General features: G+C 32.7%; 4 protein-coding genes across 4 annotated transcripts; 3 read left to right on the top strand and 1 right to left on the bottom strand.

Annotated features, from left to right (window-relative positions):
• The first annotated feature begins 57 nt into the window (after positions 1 to 57).
• On the top strand, positions 58 to 2,604 carry LOC131610164 (small nuclear ribonucleoprotein SmD1b). The gene is made up of 4 exons (XM_058882042.1): positions 58 to 211; positions 312 to 388; positions 2,037 to 2,228; positions 2,344 to 2,604. Exons 1-4 carry the CDS (start codon positions 198 to 200, stop codon positions 2,406 to 2,408), a joined length of 348 nt encoding a protein of 115 aa, XP_058738025.1. The 5' UTR covers positions 58 to 197; the 3' UTR covers positions 2,409 to 2,604.
• Positions 2,605 to 3,169: 565 nt separating this feature from the next.
• Positions 3,170 to 3,724, top strand: LOC131610165 (outer envelope membrane protein 7-like). Its single transcript, XM_058882043.1, has one exon. It carries the CDS (start codon positions 3,208 to 3,210, stop codon positions 3,442 to 3,444), a length of 237 nt encoding a protein of 78 aa, XP_058738026.1. The 5' UTR covers positions 3,170 to 3,207; the 3' UTR covers positions 3,445 to 3,724.
• Positions 3,725 to 8,301: 4,577 nt separating this feature from the next.
• Positions 8,302 to 12,127, top strand: LOC131610163 (protein trichome birefringence-like 10). The gene is made up of 4 exons (XM_058882041.1): positions 8,302 to 8,814; positions 9,523 to 9,912; positions 10,495 to 10,653; positions 11,113 to 12,127. The coding sequence occupies exons 1-4, from the start codon at positions 8,402 to 8,404 to the stop codon at positions 11,477 to 11,479; spliced, it is 1,329 nt and encodes a 442-aa protein (XP_058738024.1). The 5' UTR covers positions 8,302 to 8,401; the 3' UTR covers positions 11,480 to 12,127.
• Positions 12,128 to 15,246: 3,119 nt separating this feature from the next.
• On the bottom strand, positions 15,247 to 18,518 carry LOC131612493 (aluminum-activated malate transporter 2-like). Its single transcript, XM_058884286.1, has 6 exons — positions 18,159 to 18,518; positions 17,896 to 18,036; positions 17,524 to 17,799; positions 16,288 to 16,397; positions 16,053 to 16,196; positions 15,247 to 15,925 (listed from the first exon to the last, which is right to left on the bottom strand). The coding sequence occupies exons 1-6, from the start codon at positions 18,460 to 18,462 to the stop codon at positions 15,599 to 15,601; spliced, it is 1,302 nt and encodes a 433-aa protein (XP_058740269.1). The 5' UTR covers positions 18,463 to 18,518; the 3' UTR covers positions 15,247 to 15,598.
• Between the last annotated feature and the right edge of the window lie 294 nt (positions 18,519 to 18,812).

Here is an 18,812-nt window from a genome sequence, read left to right as displayed (position 1 = left end):
CTTTTTTAAAACTTTTTGTAAAATAAAAAACATTTTTGAATTCTCTACTTATTTTTTTTCGTATTTTAGCGATGGGTTTCTTGCACCGGGTTTAACACTCTAATCGCTAGTGTCTTTTGGAGGCCGAAAAACACCGATTGTTGTGCCCGTGCCGCGATTTGCGATTTTCCACCGTCACTCTTCTCTTCTCCGCCACCATGAAGCTCGTTAGGTATCCATCATCTCTCTTCTCTATTCGTCTCTCTCCATTTTCACTCTTCATTTTTTGTTCTCTTTTTCAATCTGAAACTAAAATCTTTAATCTCGAGCAGGTTTCTGATGAAGTTGAACAACGAAACTGTCTCAATCGAGTTAAAGAATGGTACTATTGTTCACGGCACCATTACAGGTAACTCTTCACTTCACCTAATAATAAATTCCGATGCGGGTTTTGTTAAACCCTAACTTTGTTCTGCGCTTAGCATTACCGCGTTTTAGTCTTGGAGGCTCTCTGGTTTCTTTATCGCTAAACCTAATGCAATTTTTGACCTAATTCTCTAAACTTTACCCTAAAATTGTTGGAACATATAGCATATAAAGTATAAATTGTTTTATCAATATTACTATTGTTATTATGTAATTTTAGATGGATTGAATTCTAAGTAATTCTTTTAGATGTTTATAATTTCATATTTCATATTTATGAACACGATGTCGAGTGTCTGTTGCTTGCCGGGGAAAACTTAGATCTGTTTTAAACTGATATTTCTCCTATCAACTTATTCAGAGCTTCCATAAGATTTCAACATTTGATGTGAGTTTGTAATTGGTAGTTAATTCATACATTAACGTCATCCTGTCATGTCAATGTGAATGGTTAATTAGTAATTACATTGCCATTTTCTAAATGACAGTGCAATAGGTTACTTTAAAACATATCTAATATGATATGTTGTCATTTTAATCTTAATGTTGTGGGCCAGATGTTGATGTTCTGTATGAATTTGGTAGTAGTTTTCTGTTCTTCTTTTGTATTGACATTTTTTCAGACATAAAATTTGCTAGTTGCCCGGGCCCTAGGTGGCTTCTTGTTAGAATAATAATCTTGAATTGTGAAATATCTGTTTATTCAAAGTTAGCCTAGGGTAGGATTTTTTTCCTGGCTTTTCTTTGGTCTTCTGGTCTGGGCTTGTCTGGGCTTTTTTGAAGAGAGTTGTCAATTTGTCATTTCTGACTTGGTAGAGAGTTGTCAATTTGGTAATAAACTTGTTAGTTTTTAATATTTGCTTGAATTTAAATTTGAACAATGTCTCGTTCTTCTCTTATCTGTACAACTGGGTTTTAGGAAGACGTGATTTCAATTCTCTTATTATCTTCTATCGTTGTCTGCTTATTCTTTCTTTAATTATATTCTGTAGTATTTCTATTGGTATTTTGTATGCTTTTTAAAATTTTCTTACAGCTGCCATATTCTGCAATACCCTCCGCCATATCATTATTGTATTATGCTGCAAGTATACTTGATACTAATGAAATTTAGAGTTCTCATATTCCATAATCTTCATCATTTTAAAGCCTTGTGTTTTATGCCCGTTCCACTAGTTTAGCCTTACAAGTTACACTAACTAATCCAAACTTGTTGGAATTGAGCCATTCTCTTCCATGACTTCCAATTGAATCCCCTAAAGTCTGTTGTCTTTGATTGTAGTTTTAGAATGTCTATGGCGCAGACGTGTTATCTAGCTTTATGAATAAATAAATAGCAAATACAATCATTTTCTTTCATGCAATGTTTATTATTAGTTTAAACTTGAAAGTGGACATGGTTTATGAGTACGGTGAATCCTTGTATTCTCGTCAGGCAATACATTACTACTTATTTTCCACATACAATCTAATTCGGCACCAAGGAATTTCTTCATCTTTAATTAGTGAATACATGTAACTATAAGTTCATGGTCTAACTAATTAATTTCTGTGCCTTTATCCTCTGATGGGCTTAGAAGTATTTTGAAGCATTAGTTGTACTGATCATTGAACATGTTGCTATGCTACAGGTGTTGATATTAGTATGAATACACATTTGAAAGCCGTTAAACTAACCCTAAAGGGGAAAAATCCTGTTACTCTGGATCATCTCAGTGTGAGAGGCAACAACATTCGTTATTATATCCTTCCCGACAGCTTGAATCTGGAAACTTTACTGGTTGAAGAGGCTCCTAGGGTCAAACCTAAGAAGCCAACTGCTGGTACTGCATATTATTTGAATATAACTGCATTGTTTTTTCAAACTGAGCCGTCATGTCTAGACGGGCATTGTTATCTACAAATTTCTGGTTTTTAATTATTTGATTTTAATCGCAGGGGGAAAGCCGTTGGGGCGAGGACGGGGGAGAGGACGTGGACGCGGTCGTGGTCGTGGCCGTTAAATTGTGTATCCAAATTTTTGGATTTCATTGTATCTGTATTGTAGGGAAATTTTCCGTGCGGTTTGAGACATCAATGGATTGTTAATTAGTTGTGTGGAGTGTTAATGTTGTTATTTTCTTTCTTGCCCTGCTTGATAATGCTAAGTACTAATCAACTTGAACAAAAGGCAAGGAAGTTTATTGGAATTGCTGATCATTTGGCCTTGTTACAAATAGGGTGTTTAAAAAAACATGATAATTTAACTAAAAATTGAATAGTGTAAGTTAGCATTGAATTAGGAATGAGGTGCAAAATCACCTGATAAATATATAGATTGATTAATGGCAGAAGCGTTTATGTGAAAGTATTTTGTATAAATTTTATTTTTGTTTTGCAGATAAAAGTATATTTTTAGTATAATTTTTTTATCTTGTTTGGAAAGTAAGCTTTGAAGTAATCTATATTACTGAGTAATAATTTTTTAGTATAATTTTTAGTCACGGACTTAATTGTTAAGAAGCTATTGAAGACTGGTTTAATATCAAACAAAATTGGGGATTAAATTCGTATAATTACGATTAGTTGAGAGATTCAGTAAAACAGTAGTAATTAGTTTGATTTTTCTTATATGGAAAAAACTCATTTTATGCGATGGTTATTAAGGAAGCTGTCGACTTCAAAAAAAGTTACGTATGTGAGTGGTTGTACTAGGAATTTGGATTACGAAGTTTTTTTGTGGTGGTGAGTAACACGTAAAGCATTATTGTATTTGTCTGCATATATAATAAGAACGTAGTAAGTAAGATAGAAGATTAATAGATGAGCGATAGAAAAAAAATGGGAAAGGCAAAAGAAGCTGTTGTGGTGGCGGGTGCCCTAGCATTCGTCTGGCTCGCGATTGAACTCGCTTTCAAACCCTTCCTTTCGCAGACCCGCGACTCCATCGACAAATCCGACCCGACCCGGGACCCTGATGAGGTTCCTGATGCTGCCGTCGCTCCTCCTCCTCCTCCTCCTCCTGAAACAGACGCCGGAGATGCCGACAAAGATGACTGATAATTTGAACGTAGCCTTGTCACGGTTGTTACTATTCCTTTCTTGCATTCTGTATTTCGTTAAATTGTCAAGTGAAATAACATTAAACAGCTGTGTTGTTTGTTGTGTTTTCTGCTATGTTCTGATTTATGGAATACTGTAATTTTAGGATTAGGATTGGATACCAGGTTGTTCACTTCATATGTTGGACAATTGGTTTCGTAATTTGATGTTTGTCTCTAGCTATTGCAAAATTGAATCCGATCTCAGATATTAAAATGCATGCCTTGGACTTTTTTTAGATTAGAGATGCTTAATTTACAATTAGGTAGTATCAGTTTTCGGGTTTAATAAAATGAAGATTTTTAATATTATAGGTGTTTTGGTAAAGTACTGGTAATTATCATAATTTCACTTTTTAAAAGGTAAATAAATTAAGTACTGTGAATTTGAACTCCTAGACTTAAAAAGTATTTTTATGTGTTATTTATATACACACATTTTTAGAAAATGGGATGCCTTTTACGTATTTATATGATCACCGAGGCCTGTTTATATGATCGCCTCGCCAAACGCCTATTTCAGAGTATAGTTTTAATTAACACAAAGATGTTGGCCTAAACACAAAGAGTAAAGTTTTAATTTACAAAACCACACACATGGATATATTTTTTTAAATATTTAAAATTTAAACTAGTTCATGAATTAACCCAATGATACAACAAAATAAGACTAGAGCATGGTACTAAAACATTAAACACGCGCATGAAGAACAAACAAACAAAAAAAACATTATATTCCTACTCAAATTTTTTACCATTTTATCAAATTCATGTATACTGACAGAAAATTGTAATTTTTTTTTGGTGATATTGGGAATTTTGGGTTCATGATTGACGTGCTTCCCTTATCCTTGCTAACGACAACCAGTTTAACAATTTTTCTCTTCATCATACTCTTGAAAGGGTTACTCTTCAGGAGGGTGCCCCCGATTATGAAGGTGATATACTGTTGCCTCCCTTTTTACATTTATTCTTCTCTACTATCAACTTATTTATGTTTGCCACCAACCACAACTTCCATAGTCTTCTTGAGGAGTTGTTTCTTTTTGTGAGAATCCTCTCGTACCCTTTTACCATCATTTGTGTATTCATGTAGTTTCTCTTCTGGATCAATCCTTTAATCAAATCTTCCAGTTATTGGTGTTGTGGTCATAAATCTTATGGAAATGGCAACATTTAAACATGGCTATCCGAGCAAATTCTTTGGCCGAATATGGTTTCTTATTTTGGCCTTCTTGAATTCCGTATTAGTGCACTCTTTCAAAATCCTCTCTCATGAGATGTTCAATAGAGTGTAGGAGTCAAACTTTGAATAGGGACTTTGTTCGTATTCCTCTATGGGTCGCCCATACAATTTTTTAAACATTCGACTAGATTCGAAGTTCCCCAATCCTCAGTTACCTCCATCATCTAACAACGTTTCTTCAAAGTTAATATAAGGTTGCTACCTACTTAACAAGCCCTTCAAGTTGCGGGCCTTTTCCCCTTAACTTTTATAGGAATGTACAATTCAGTGTAAGACATTTCTCAAAGATCAACCACTTTAGGCTCTCATCCGAACCTCCAATAGCTTCCGTTACCTTGGTGAAGCAGTCGAGATACGTTTGTAGGGTTTCCTTTTTCCATTGTGGTTGGTTGTAGTTTCCTAGCGGTAAAGTGGACGGTTAAAGCCTCGCATAAGTCAAACAAGGAATCCATGCTTCAGTCTGGGAGGGATTCAAATCAGGCTTGAGCAGACTCAATTAAGGGTAGTGCAAAAATCTTGCACTTCATGTCTTCGTCCACATGTTTGATGTGTTAATCAGTGTCTCCATTTCTATTATAGCTTATGAGCATTAGTGGATTCTCCATAGACTTTCAAATTCGATTTTCCAATACAGAAGCAGCCAGAGGATTCTTTTTCCTCAACTGCACGAGGGCCTCTCCTTCATTCCTTTCTCTTATCCTAGGCAGACGAGTTTCATAGGGAGTGTGACTTCCCCTTTCTCCTTCAATATCGAACAAGGACTATGAAGCCCTTGTCATTGTTCGTTCGGGGATTTTTGGACATCTTTTGGATCATTTCTTGACTCAACAACCTTATGCGAAGCTGCCTTCTACAATGATTTTCTTTTGGTTATCGTTGTGTAGACTCTCTATGACCCGAGTTAGTTTTTATGCAAATGCATGGAAATTTTGTTCTTTAATCATATAGTACATATTGTTCAGCAATTTTTTAGCCTCTTGCAGTTTGAGATTAGCCTACCTGAGCTGGAAATTGGGGAGTGCCTCACGTCTGTTTATAGTAGGCGGTAATGTAGGCCTGAAGAAGGGTTCACCTATGTCGAGTTGTGGAGCGGATTCGTTGAATGAGGAAATTGAGAAGTTTCTTAATCTACCATAGATTGGACAAAATTTGAGATTGGAAGAACAGAAAATTAGTTGTTGCGACATGGTCGCTTGTCCATTGAGGACGTGGAGGAGGATTCCTAGGCTCTTCAGCTATTGCAATTGCTTGGTATGAAATGTATGGTGTAAAAAGTTTGACTAGAGACTTAAGGAAATTAACTTAGAGATAAAGATCTGCATGTTGGTCGAAGGAGACCTAAATCTTATTTAGTCGAATCGAGAAAAGGTGGATCGTGGAAATTATAGGAATCAAAGGACGATTTCCATAGACGATGCCAATGTTCCGTTTTGGAACTAAGTGATAATTAGAGAGGTTGAATTTACGATGTGTTGGAGTTGATCAAGGTTATGATGTGGTGGTTAGAGGGATGACCTACCAGGTTAACACTTTAATGCTCAAATTAGTAAGAGAGTATGAAGCGAAGTTTGAATGGAAGGAATCAAATAACGTAAGCTAACATTCTTATTCAAAAGTTAACTAAACAGTTCCTATTGAGTACAACAGAAGTGAGGAGTGCTATTACCTTCCACTCGCATAATTAACTCCCATACTTGAATTTGGTTGGGATGACCAATTTTTTTTTATTTTAGGATTTTATCGACGTTTTCCCTTTTAAAAATAAACTTCAATGGCGACTCTTGTTGACTTTCGAGCGTTCATCCGCTCGAGTATTTTTCGCGCCACGATAGTAGGGAAAACGAAATCCACTTGTTATGCGCCTTGCCAATTTATACTTTATTGATATTGGACTCTTGTATTTTTGGGTCTTACGCGAGACCCAAAATAAAAATCAAATTCACAAATTTAAAATAGTTAAAATTTAATATATATTAGTTTTAGAATAAAAAACTGAAATTATAAACAATTTAATTTTAACTCATTTATTTTTAAGTTTATCTTGATTTCATATATCTTACAAGTAGGGATGTCAATGAGGCATGAAATGTTCAAAGGATGCTTCTCTACTCTTCGCTCCACCCCTAAATTTATTCCCCATCCCCAATCTCTGTTACGAGGGAATATTGTCTTCCATCCCCATATTTTTCGATCAAAACTATTAGTATTTCGTTATTTTTTTCCGTTTAAAAAATCACATATTTTGCATCTTTCTTTTTTAAAAATAAAAATACATATATGGAAAAACACATTTATTATGTGCGAGTGTGACAAATCCACAACTACTAATTTATTAATTGAATGAAAAACATGTTACTAATGGACGTAAAGTGAATTTGAAGAGTAATTACCATAAGGACAATGAACAAAACAGAGTGATTGTTGTGATGATGAGAATAGAGGAGACGATGAATGAAGAAGATAGATATAATTGATAAAAGAAAAAGAAAAGACAGTGTACATTCTATGTATTTGATGCATTTTTCGAATACATTAATATTTTTTTATGTAAAATTATATAATTATATATTATATATTATACGATATATAAAATATAAAAGTTAAAGAATATGGTCGGAGTTAGATAATCCACGGGACGGAGGGTACTTTCCAATCCCCGCCCCAAAGTATCTTTGGGAGAAATTTTCCCTCCATCCCCATCTCCCCGGAGAAAAAAAACTCCAACTTCGATGTTCCGCACAGATAATCCCCACAAAAATCTTTATTAACAAATACAAATTGACATCCCTATATTTTCAACTTGATTTATTGTTAGCACTATGCTTAAGACATATAATTAGAAGAAAGGCATTTGTAATTGGCTAGGACAATTTCCAATTCCCCTGTGTTTTTTTCTGCTTTTTAAATTACTTTTCCTGATTGAAATTATAAAAAGACATATTTCATGTTTATTAAGAATGATAGTTAATTATATTTAATTTTTTTAATTTAATATAAAAGAAATACCACATCTACTAATCTATTAGTATTAATTAAATTATTATTTATTAAAAATATTAATTAATTAATTAATGTAGTATATGTTAGGCCAAAAATTTTAAAAATCTTTTGCTTATTTAATACTGCGGGCAAAGTGGGCAATTCTTAATATTGTTAACTCTGGTTGGATAACATACTAACATAGACAGGTAGGATGGCAATAGGAGGAGCACTATAGAATTAAAGTCAAATTTATTAAAAGTATTTAAAATCATTAATTCACCTAAACAATCTTTTATTACTATTTTTACTTAAAATGTTGACACACCATAAATATTGAAAACTACTTTAAATACAACAAGTTTCATCCCACATTCTCCTCTTCTTATTTACTATTATACGACGTGCTTTAAATATTGACTTTGTTTTAAAAAAAATAAATAATTAAGAGAAAGAGGTGATCACATCACTACCGCGTCCAACGGTACACAATATTCCACCTCCAAGAATAATTAATTAAAATATTTTTTAATAAGAAACATTATTCTAAATAAAATAAAATAAAATAAATTATCACCCATTCCCCAAAATAAAAGCAAAAATAAAAAAACTCAAACTCCAATCACTTCTCTTATATCATTCCTTCTTCTCCCCACTGAATCACCAAATGTTTATTCTCGAAACATAACTAATGAATTTTCTCAAGAAATTCAAACGCTTTAACCCTCTAGAACCTTCTCTAACCACTTTCGGTTTCTTCTTCCTCTCTGTCATTTTCATTGGATGCTTCTTCTACGTTGATTACAAGGGTATACTTCACTCCCATGGAACCAATCTCTTCCATTTCTCCACTCTATCACCTTCTTCTTCTTCTTCGACTTCTTCTTCATCTCCCCCTCCTCCTCCTCCTGTTCAATTCATGACTCCACAGGGTGATAAATGCGATGTTTTCGACGGAAATTGGGTTTGGGATGAAGCTTATCCACTTTATCATTCCGCTAATTGTTCCTTCTTGGATCAGGGCTTTCGTTGCTCGGAGAATGGCAGACCTGATACTTTTTATACTAAGTGGAGATGGCAACCTAAAGATTGCGACTTGCCCAGGTTTTTACCAAACCCCTTTTTTTGATTTTGGGTTTTTATTTATTTATTTTTTATTATTCTGGTTGGTAGAAGATAGATAGTGCTGAAAATATACTGACAAAAAGTTAATTTTTTTGTTTATAGACATTTAGTTTTTGTCTTATATACTTGATTTTTATGAGTTCATCTTTTATAAGGTTTCTTCTATTTTATATATCTTTCTAAAATTAGGTTTGTTTGGATTGTTGAATGCATATAAAAAGGTGTTGTGTGTTGTTTGGACGTTGGTTAAGATTTTTCTTTTATTGGCTTTGTTCTGGTTATCTCAATTGTGTCTAACTCAACCTCAACAACTACTTAGTGTGTTCATTTTTCTTTCTCCAAAAGGAAGAAAGGAATCTGTTGATTGGAAAGTTTATTCTTTTTTCTCTTTTTGTATCTCTTAATAGTGTTTTTTTTTTTTGTATCTGTGATCATATGCTTTTTGATTTGTAATTGTATCATTTGGAAATTGTAGCACCGACATCTCTGAAAAAGGCGTGTCGGTGTCGGAGTCAGACACCGACACTTGTAATTAGTTTAATTTATTCATTTTTCCAAATCATTATCGATGTTGCCGTGTCGGTGTCGTGTTTGGGGTGTTAGTGCTTCAATTTATGGAGGATTTTGTTTATGTGTATGAAAGTGTGATGATATATATGAACCGGGGGTTGTTTGTTTTTATGATAGATTTGATGCAAGGAAGATGTTGGAAATGTTACGAAACAAGCGGTTAGTTTTTGTGGGTGATTCGATTGGAAGGAACCAATGGGAGTCGATGCTTTGTATGCTGTCTTCTGCAGTTGCTAACAAGAGTTCTGTTTATGAGGTGAATGGGACGCCAATCACAAAGCACACAGGATTCTTGGCATTTAGGTTTGAAGATTTCAACTGCACTGTTGAATACTACAGGTCTCCGTTTTTAATAGTGCAGGGACGGCCTCCGCCTGGGGCTCCTCATCGGGTGAGGTTGACTTTGAGAGTGGATCAGATGGACTGGACTTCTCATCGGTGGAGAGATGCTGATGTGTTGATTCTCAACGCTGGACATTGGTGGAATTACCAGAAGACCATCAAAATGTAAGGTTTTTTTCCCCTTCCGTTGTGTGATGGATTGTTATTCTTAATAATTCAATATTAAACAAGGACGGACGTGTGAAAGAAGACACGTGATTAGCAGTGGGAGTTGGCTAGGCTCGAGCCTGACCTTCTTTAAAAACGTTAGGACAGATCTTGACCTATTATCTGTCATAGACCCATCTCTATGCTTTTTTAAAATCCACGATTTTAAATCCTTGGGTAGCATATACTCCCTCCGTTCCTTTTTAATTGTCACACTTGCCAAAATCTCTATAACCAAGACAACTAAAAAAGAACAAAAATATTCACCTTTTTTCCTAATTTATCCTTACCTTTATCTTTATTCAGCCCATCATTCTGCTTTTCTAGAAAAAAAGCAAGGGTATAATTGATCTTATACCTATAAAGTGACAATTAAATAGAAACAATTTTTTTTGACAAGTGTGACAATTAAAAAGGAACGGAGGGAGTATTGTTTTGTTGAAAGATTGTAATAATTTTTTACCCTATATGTGGTTAATCCATTGATATTGAAGTTGTAATTATATGTGAATTTGATCTTGGTCTCACTTTGTTGCTTAGGGGTTGTTACTTCCAAATAGGGAATGAAGTGAATATGAATATGTCTACAGAAGATGCATTCAGAATATCAGTTGAGACTGTAGTTGATTGGATTGCCCGTGAAGTAAACAGGAACAAAACATACGTCCTTTTCCGAACTTATGCTCCCGTGCATTTCAGGTTTGCCTCAATTTTCAAACAAAACTTACCTATAAGTTTATCTTTATGTAACAAAGATATTAGGATTAGGATTCATAAAATGACACTGGTCTGAACTTAACTAAATCTTACTCTTACATTATTACATAGCTTTTTTAGAGGACTTTTCCTTTCACCACAGCTTTTGGCAAGCATTTTTGTTCTTTTATGCTCCGGCGCTTACATCTGAAGTGTTGGTACTACATAGTTTTGCTTATGGACTGTATTTTTTTAACAAAATTTGCATCTCACAAATTTGGTTTTGCTTTATAATAACCAGTTTAGCCGCATCAGTGGAGCCATTACTTATTTTCTTCTTATAGTAATGCTAATGTTATCTGTTTTAGATTCAAAGACATCAAAACATGTGTATAGAATATTTTGTATGTTATTCTTTATCAGCATATTGTTGCTTGCTGATCTGGTTTCATTCCTTATCAGGGGTGGTGACTGGAATACTGGTGGTGGTTGTCAATCTGAAACACTACCTGATTTAGGCTCCCTACCGACACAGTCCGACATGCATTTCAGTACCGTCGCTAATGTCTTGCCACAACGCGCAAATAAATCAGAAGTGGTGAACTTGGACTTGCTTAATGTCACCCAAATGTCAGCACGCAGGAAAGACGGCCATGCATCTATTTACTATATCGGGCCAAAGCGCACAGCCTCTATGCAGCGGCAAGACTGTAGTCATTGGTGCCTCCCTGGTGTTCCTGATTCATGGAACGAGATTCTTTATTCTCTATTTCTCAAGAAGACTTTTTCGGACAGCAATTCAACCAAAGTTTCTCAAGTTTCACTATAAATAGCTTATACAGTTCGCGTGGAATTGCACATATACAAATCTTCGTCAACTCTACTCAATCATTGGCGAATGGCATGAAGCTGGAAACTAAATTTGCCATCATAATTCTTTCTGGTCAGTTTCACTAATTGGTGCAACTAACTATATGTTAGTTTGCCTTGCGTAAAGCAAATAAATTAACATGTTTGGTTTAAGAAAAAAGTCTCCTGTTTCTATTTTCTAATTTCACTAAGAGTTACAAACATACTAGTATCATTAAATTTCACTTTATTTCCTATGTTTGAAGATTTGTACATTATAAACTATACAAAATAGTTTTTCTTACAAATCCTTGAAAATCTGAAATAAAGTGAAAATAAGATACTATGTTGATAACTATTAGTTAAATTTGAAAATAGAAACCGAAAATGTTTTCTTAAATTGAACATGCTAAGTTATTGTTTAGATTAATGTGGAATGGTGAATTTGAGGCATAGCAGATAGCTTATAGAAAAATAACAATCTTAGTATCAGAAAGCATACTGCATTTTTTGGATGGTAAATCTCAAGTTACATTGGTCTTGAAAATGAAAATATTAGTGGAAGATGTGCCAAGTTTTTTATGTTACATTTTTGGGCATACTATATAAAATCGATTCATGGAAGTAATCTAGTTCAAGTTTCAAGGTTTATCTGCATTTGTGATCTCATTTGAATGATACTACAAGTTATTGACCATTATTTCTTGAAGTTGTTATTGTTTACTTTGCGTGATCCATACTCAGCAATGGCTCAATGTATTCAATAACATCAAAAATCAAAATTAAATGTCAAGTGGAATTTCATTACTATCATGTACCATCCAAATAGTAGTAATAAATAGATCTGAAATATTCTTCAGAAAAATATGTCTGAGCAGCAAACAAGGCATTTATGAGTTAAACAATTGGCCTTTTCCCTCGTGAATATAAAATCACACATCTCAACTCTCATTTAACATGCACATGAATCACCGGCTCAAATCCCATGCAGTGTATCCTTTATTTTCATGCAAAATTTGGCACTTAGTGTGATTAGCAAGTCATTTGTTTGGTTGATTTGTCGAAATTTGGTGCTTAGGGGAGGAATTTTAATAAGACAATTTCTTTGTAGACTTTCTGTTTTATTAGGGACCGCGGTGAAAACTCCAAAATATCCTTATATTTTGGAAGTGCATCTCCGAAGACACTTTTTTCTGGAAGAAAAGTGATTTCGGATGTGCCTTTTCGAAAGAACAATTTTTTTAAGAAAAAAAAGGTGCATTCGTAGGGATGTCAACTTGCTTCTATTAGCGGTGATCTCCGTGGGGGTTTCCTGTTTGGGGCTCCAAGACGGAGAATTTTCTCCCCGCGGAGACGGGGATGGGGAACAAAGTCTCCCCGAAGGCACTTCAAGGACGGGGGTGACGTAAATATTCCCCGGCCCGTGGAGTCCTCGCCCCGCCTAAAATAGAATAATGTCCTTACTGAAATAGCATAATGTCTTTGATTTATATATAATTTTAAATTATTATGTAAGTTTATTTGTCATTTTATATAATTAATCTTATACACAAATTTAGAATATATATGTATTGTTAGTAAAAGTAGGGGTGGCAAAACGGGCTCGGCCCGCGGTGAAAACCCGTTTTGTCCGTACTTTTACGCGGGGCGGGACAAGGTTTTAGGCCCACTCCCTTTAATGTGTCCGCCCCGTCCCGCCTTGTTTTTTTGCGGGCTTTTGCGGACATTAGCTTTTTCATACAATTTTATTATTTTTAGGCATAAACAGTTCAATGCCCGCGGGCTTTCTCCGCCCTCACTTTTTTGCAGAGCGGGGTAAGGTTTTAGACCCGCACAATCAAATATGTCCGCCCCGCCCTGCCCCGTTCTTTCGCTGGGCGGGCCTAAACGGGACGGGCATGCCCGTTTGCCACCCCTAAGTAAAAGAGTGAAATTTAAATGATTATTTCAATTTTTTTAGTTTTAAATTTTGGTGGTCATGACACTCAATATTATAGATTAAATATTGTTAAAACAATATATTTATCATAAAAGAATAATTTCTAAATTTCTTGTGGTTAATTTTTGAAGCTTTTACTATTAATCTGGTTTAAAATAAAAAATAAAAAATCATGTTTATGGATCTCCGCATGAACCTTGAAGATCCGTGGGGACCCGCGGAAATCCGCAGGGACGGAAGGATCCGCGGAGACGGGGGACAAAATCCCTCCGTAGCGGGGATGGAGAATAGATTCGAGGACGGGGATTCTGATGGACATATATCCCCCGCCCCTGTCCCATTGAAATTCCCATGCATTCGGAGATGCACTTCTGAAATAACCCCTTAGGATAAAAATTCATATTAATGACGAAAGCTTCACCATCTAAATTATCATATGTAGAAAGAATTAAAAAGCCCATATGAGATAACACTTAAAAATGATCCAATTATGAAGATTCAGAAGATAACAGAAAAAGAAAAAAAATGGGTTTTTGTTTCGGAGAAGAAGAAGCTATGGTTTGTTTTTGGAAATGTATCTCCGAAAACATCTAAAAATTGGTGTTTTCAGAGATGCATCTCTGAAATAATTGAAAATGTGAAATAGGTGATTTCGGAGATGCATCTCCGAAGTAAAGGAGTATTTTGGAGTTTCCAGCAGGGATCCTTACCCGTTGAAGGAAGGTGAGGGGATGTATCTTAATTAAATGTTGTTTCGTTCAAAAGTAGGGGATGGAAAGGGAGAGAATTTTTAATCAAATATATGTTTGATTCATAAAGGATGGGAGTAGTTTTAAAACTAATATACCTTTTAACCTTTAAAATATCATAACAATGCTTCTAAATAAAATAAAAACAAAGTAATATTCACTATTTTTTTTTGTCTATTCATAAACAATGTAGATAATAAAATACAAAATATTTATTCATAAACAATGTAGATAATAAAATACAAAATATTTAATCATACAATAGTTATAGTTATAGTTATATGATCCATTTTTTTCATCTTAATGATCCATCTAATTATAATTTTGGCCCTCTATTTTTCCCTATTCATGAAGTTGGTCCTCTATTTTAAATTCAAACAGTTTTAATCTCCCTCTCACACTTTTACAGTTAAAATTAACGTTGTTTTTATTTTTTAAATGACAAATTACTTGTAAAACATGACAAATCATTGTATATAAACCTATTATTAAATTTTATAGATAAAAAAATAATTTAAAAAACAAAATTCTCATTGATTTTAAAAAACATGAGCGGGGGACTAAAAGAGTTTGAATTTAAAATAGGAAGACCACAATTGTGTAGATTTAAAATAGAGACATTAATTTCGTGAATCAGACAAAATAGAGGGACAAAACTATAATTTAACCTATATAACACAACACAACAACTTATAAAATAATTAAATTCTTATAAACAAAATAATAAATAAAAATGAACAAAATAACACATAATAAATAAATAAATATCAGTCATATTAATAAAAATAATAGAGTTGCAATAAAAAAATAGAAGAATTCTAATAAGAAAACAAAAATTAATATTAACTTTAAATTAGTATTAACTTTATTAATGACAATTTAGAATTTTAATAAAAAAGTGAGGATAATTTTTGTCTCATAGTTTTAAATATCTGCAGTTGCATATATCCGAACCTACACTATTTCATTTATTCACTTTTAATGATAAAATTTTGTTAATTAGACTAATGAAAAAAACAAATACTAATATTGTTTTTATTTCTTATTTCATTACCATGGTACAAAGACATTTAAGTCTATTACTTAAAAATTGGATAGTAATACACTCAAGCTCATTCCATTTCTATTTTATTATCCAAAATTATGAGTGGTTAACAATAACTTAGTATATACACATATTACCCAAATCTTTTACGGCCGATTTTATGATGTATCTACGAACCCTAAATTTCTATGGCCAATTTTTAATGCACCTACGAATCCAAATCCTCTATCGATTTTATGATGCATCTCAAAAACCCAAATCCTCTACGGCCAATTTTATATTGCAACTATGAACCCAAATTCTCTAAGGCCAATTTTATGATGCATTTATGAATCGAGATTCATTACAGTCGATTTTATAATGCATCTACGTAGACACTGAAGTTACTCGGGTACGAAAACCCGCTACATCTTGAAGTTCTCCAACCTCTAGAACCAACTCACCTACCTTCTCCACCACTTCCATAAGCAAAAACACCAAACTTGCAATTGCTAGCCTTTCATCATTCTCAAATTCTTCAATCATGGAAGTTGAAATGACCAAACTCAACTCTTCTCTTGTTGTTTTCAACTTGGTTATAATGTTGTCCCTTTCTTCACATTTTCTCATTTGTTTCATGCTATCTCCAACTTCTCGTAGAGTCCATACAACCTTTGACCCAATTGTTTCACACTGCTTCAAAGATGCTGTGGGCTTAATACACAACAAAAAGAATTAATTAGCCCACCAATTTTTTTGTCATTTTGCATACATATTATTTACCAAAAATATTTAAACTTAATAAATTGAATGTGAAATAAATAAATAAATAAATAGGTACCTTTTTTGAGGAATGAATGCAACATTGTAATGCAAGAATAAGTGCAGCTAGTTCTCTAAGAACTTCTCCAATTTTTAAGTACTTTTCCCATGGGTAGGAAAATCCAAATTTTCCATGCCAAGGTTCCCATTTTGCAAAATTAGCCTGCAAAAAACAAAGTAATATTTGATTCCATTCTTGATAAAAAATTATAAACATTATTTAAATATAAAATTGTAATTAATTTACTATTTACCAATGATTCATCCTTTGACTTGGAGTTCAACACTGACTTGCAAACTGTGAAGCTGGTATCTGGTTGATTTTCCTTTTCTTTGACTGATTTTGAACATTCCTCTAAGCAACCTAAAATACAAGACAAAGAGCTTCTTTGTTAAAATATTTAGGTAATTATATTTGATGAAGTATAACAAAATAAATATTGAAATTTAAAAATTTCATATTTTAACATTTTATGTTGAATAAAAAAATTCTATTTAATCGAAATTAAAATTTAATAAATTGAAAAAAAATCTAAAAATTGATTTAAAAAATTGAATTTATGATTTATTTTCCAAAAGAGAACAAAAATACATGTATAAGTTTTAATACTCATATTTTTTATAATCATAAGATATTAAAATTTTTGTTTACAAAACATGTTATAATAATATGTATTATTTTAATTTAATCAAAATATTCACTAGTTTAATCTAATATTTTTTCATTTTTCAAATACTTAATATTATTAGTAATAACTTTTTATAATAATACTTAATTTAATTTATTATATGTTATTTCGACAGTTATTTTACAATAAATTTTAAATATTAATATTAATAAACATATTATAATTGTAAATTGAATCAACCGAAAAATCAAACAAATCTGATTTTTTCAAAGTTATTCAAATCAGGTTTTAAGAAAATGAAAGTAGATCAAATGAATTTTTCTTTCTCAAAACCAATTCAAACTATTAGACTAATACTTCTATACAAAATAATGTCAAAAAAAATGTTTTCCCTTTTTATTTTATTTTTAGACTAGCATATAAAATTTCACTATCTAAAAATGAATTAAAAAATGTAACCGATTCTTATATCATAAATCAGGTATATATGTACAATTATCACTTGAGTTGAGTTAGCTAGACTTCATTAATTATATTACACATTTTTTATGAAGTTATTAAATAGACATTGACAAAATGATTTAGATGGGACGTCATGCTAAGATATAGTTGGATATATGTATAAATATATATTTTTTAATATTGCCTGTACAAACTAATTGGGAAAAAATGTCTTAAGCTCTTGAGCTCCACCTTTTATCATTGTTGTTTCTGCCTCTTTTGATCAATACAAGGACCACATATTTGGTCACAAAAATATCATCTTATTTTTCATATATATGTTAACCAGAAAACCATATACTATAATTTTATCATTAGCTATATATAGTATAAAACATAACACTATAACTATATATATACCTTGAATTGTATTAGCAAGATCATGAAACCTTTCGACAATAGAATCATGAAGTTCATCACTGGCCCACGTTGGAAAAACAAACAAACTCACACAAATTGCAACTATGAATCCCATCAAAATATTCAACAAACGTTCTCTTGCTATCTCCCAAACCTTAAATCCAGGTCTTGCTCCAGACACAACTACTAGATTAAATGTTAACATAAATACCACTACTCCATAATCATATCTCTTCTTTATTCTTGGAACAAATCGAAAATATGTAGCACATGATCCTACAATAATAATTCACATACTATATATTAATTAATATTCACATGCACTTATAACAAATTCTAAGAAATTTATATATATTTATCAAAAAAACTTACCAAGAATATACACTGAAGATCCAATGAATATTGAGTTACCAACTCCTCCAATTTTTTGTGCCAATACTGCAGATGAACATCCCAATCCTCCTCCTACAATAGTCCCTATTCCACGGTTGAACCCTTTTCCAAGTGTAGCTCCTAAGTAATTAATATAACATTATCAATTAATATGTATCACATTACTATATATGTAAATAATAATAATCATAGGTTGTACCAAAATAATAATAAAAATAATAATCATAGGTTATATATGATACCTGCATTGAATTCAAAGATGACAACAACAGTCATGATAGCCCACATTGCATTTTCACCAACTTGATCAAAAAGAGGATTCAAAATATAAAGAAGAGAAACCAAAACAAGTGAGATTCCAACTTTGGTACTATGAATCAATTTCTTGATGTCTTGCTCACTTTTTTTCTGCTTATTATTATTTTTGTTGTCTCTTGGATAGGAAGTAATTGGAACAATGGTTTTATTTTTCTTCATTTGAGTTATATTGTTGTTGTTTTCTTCTTCTTCAATATTTGTAATGGATACTACATGACTTGATTCCATTTTGTTTTTATTCACCTCTTTTGTTTTTCTCTTGGACTATCTATGACTAAGTCATTCTCTTGGGGTACCTCTATTTATACTATGGAATGTGAGTGGAGAGATTCATGAATAAGGGTTTAACTTGGGAAGTATCATTAGGCATGGAAAATATGATCCCACTTTCTAAAATATCAAATATTTAATATATGTTCTTTTTTCCATATATATAAACTAATATGATAACCAAACATTTGGGCTCCAGTGGTAAAGGAGCTCCTGTTAAGGACGTAATCCGCAGAATATTGAGTTTGACTTTTAGGTGAAAACAATGCTTGATCAGTGCCCATATCTCTCGGCATAAACTCTGAATT

The sequence above is a fragment of the Vicia villosa genome, linkage group LG6 (genome assembly GCF_029867415.1).
Source record: "Vicia villosa cultivar HV-30 ecotype Madison, WI linkage group LG6, Vvil1.0, whole genome shotgun sequence".
Taxonomy (NCBI): domain Eukaryota; kingdom Viridiplantae; phylum Streptophyta; class Magnoliopsida; order Fabales; family Fabaceae; genus Vicia; species Vicia villosa.
The sequence above is the reverse complement of the archived record's forward strand: the minus strand, read 5'-3'. Positions and strand labels throughout refer to the sequence as shown.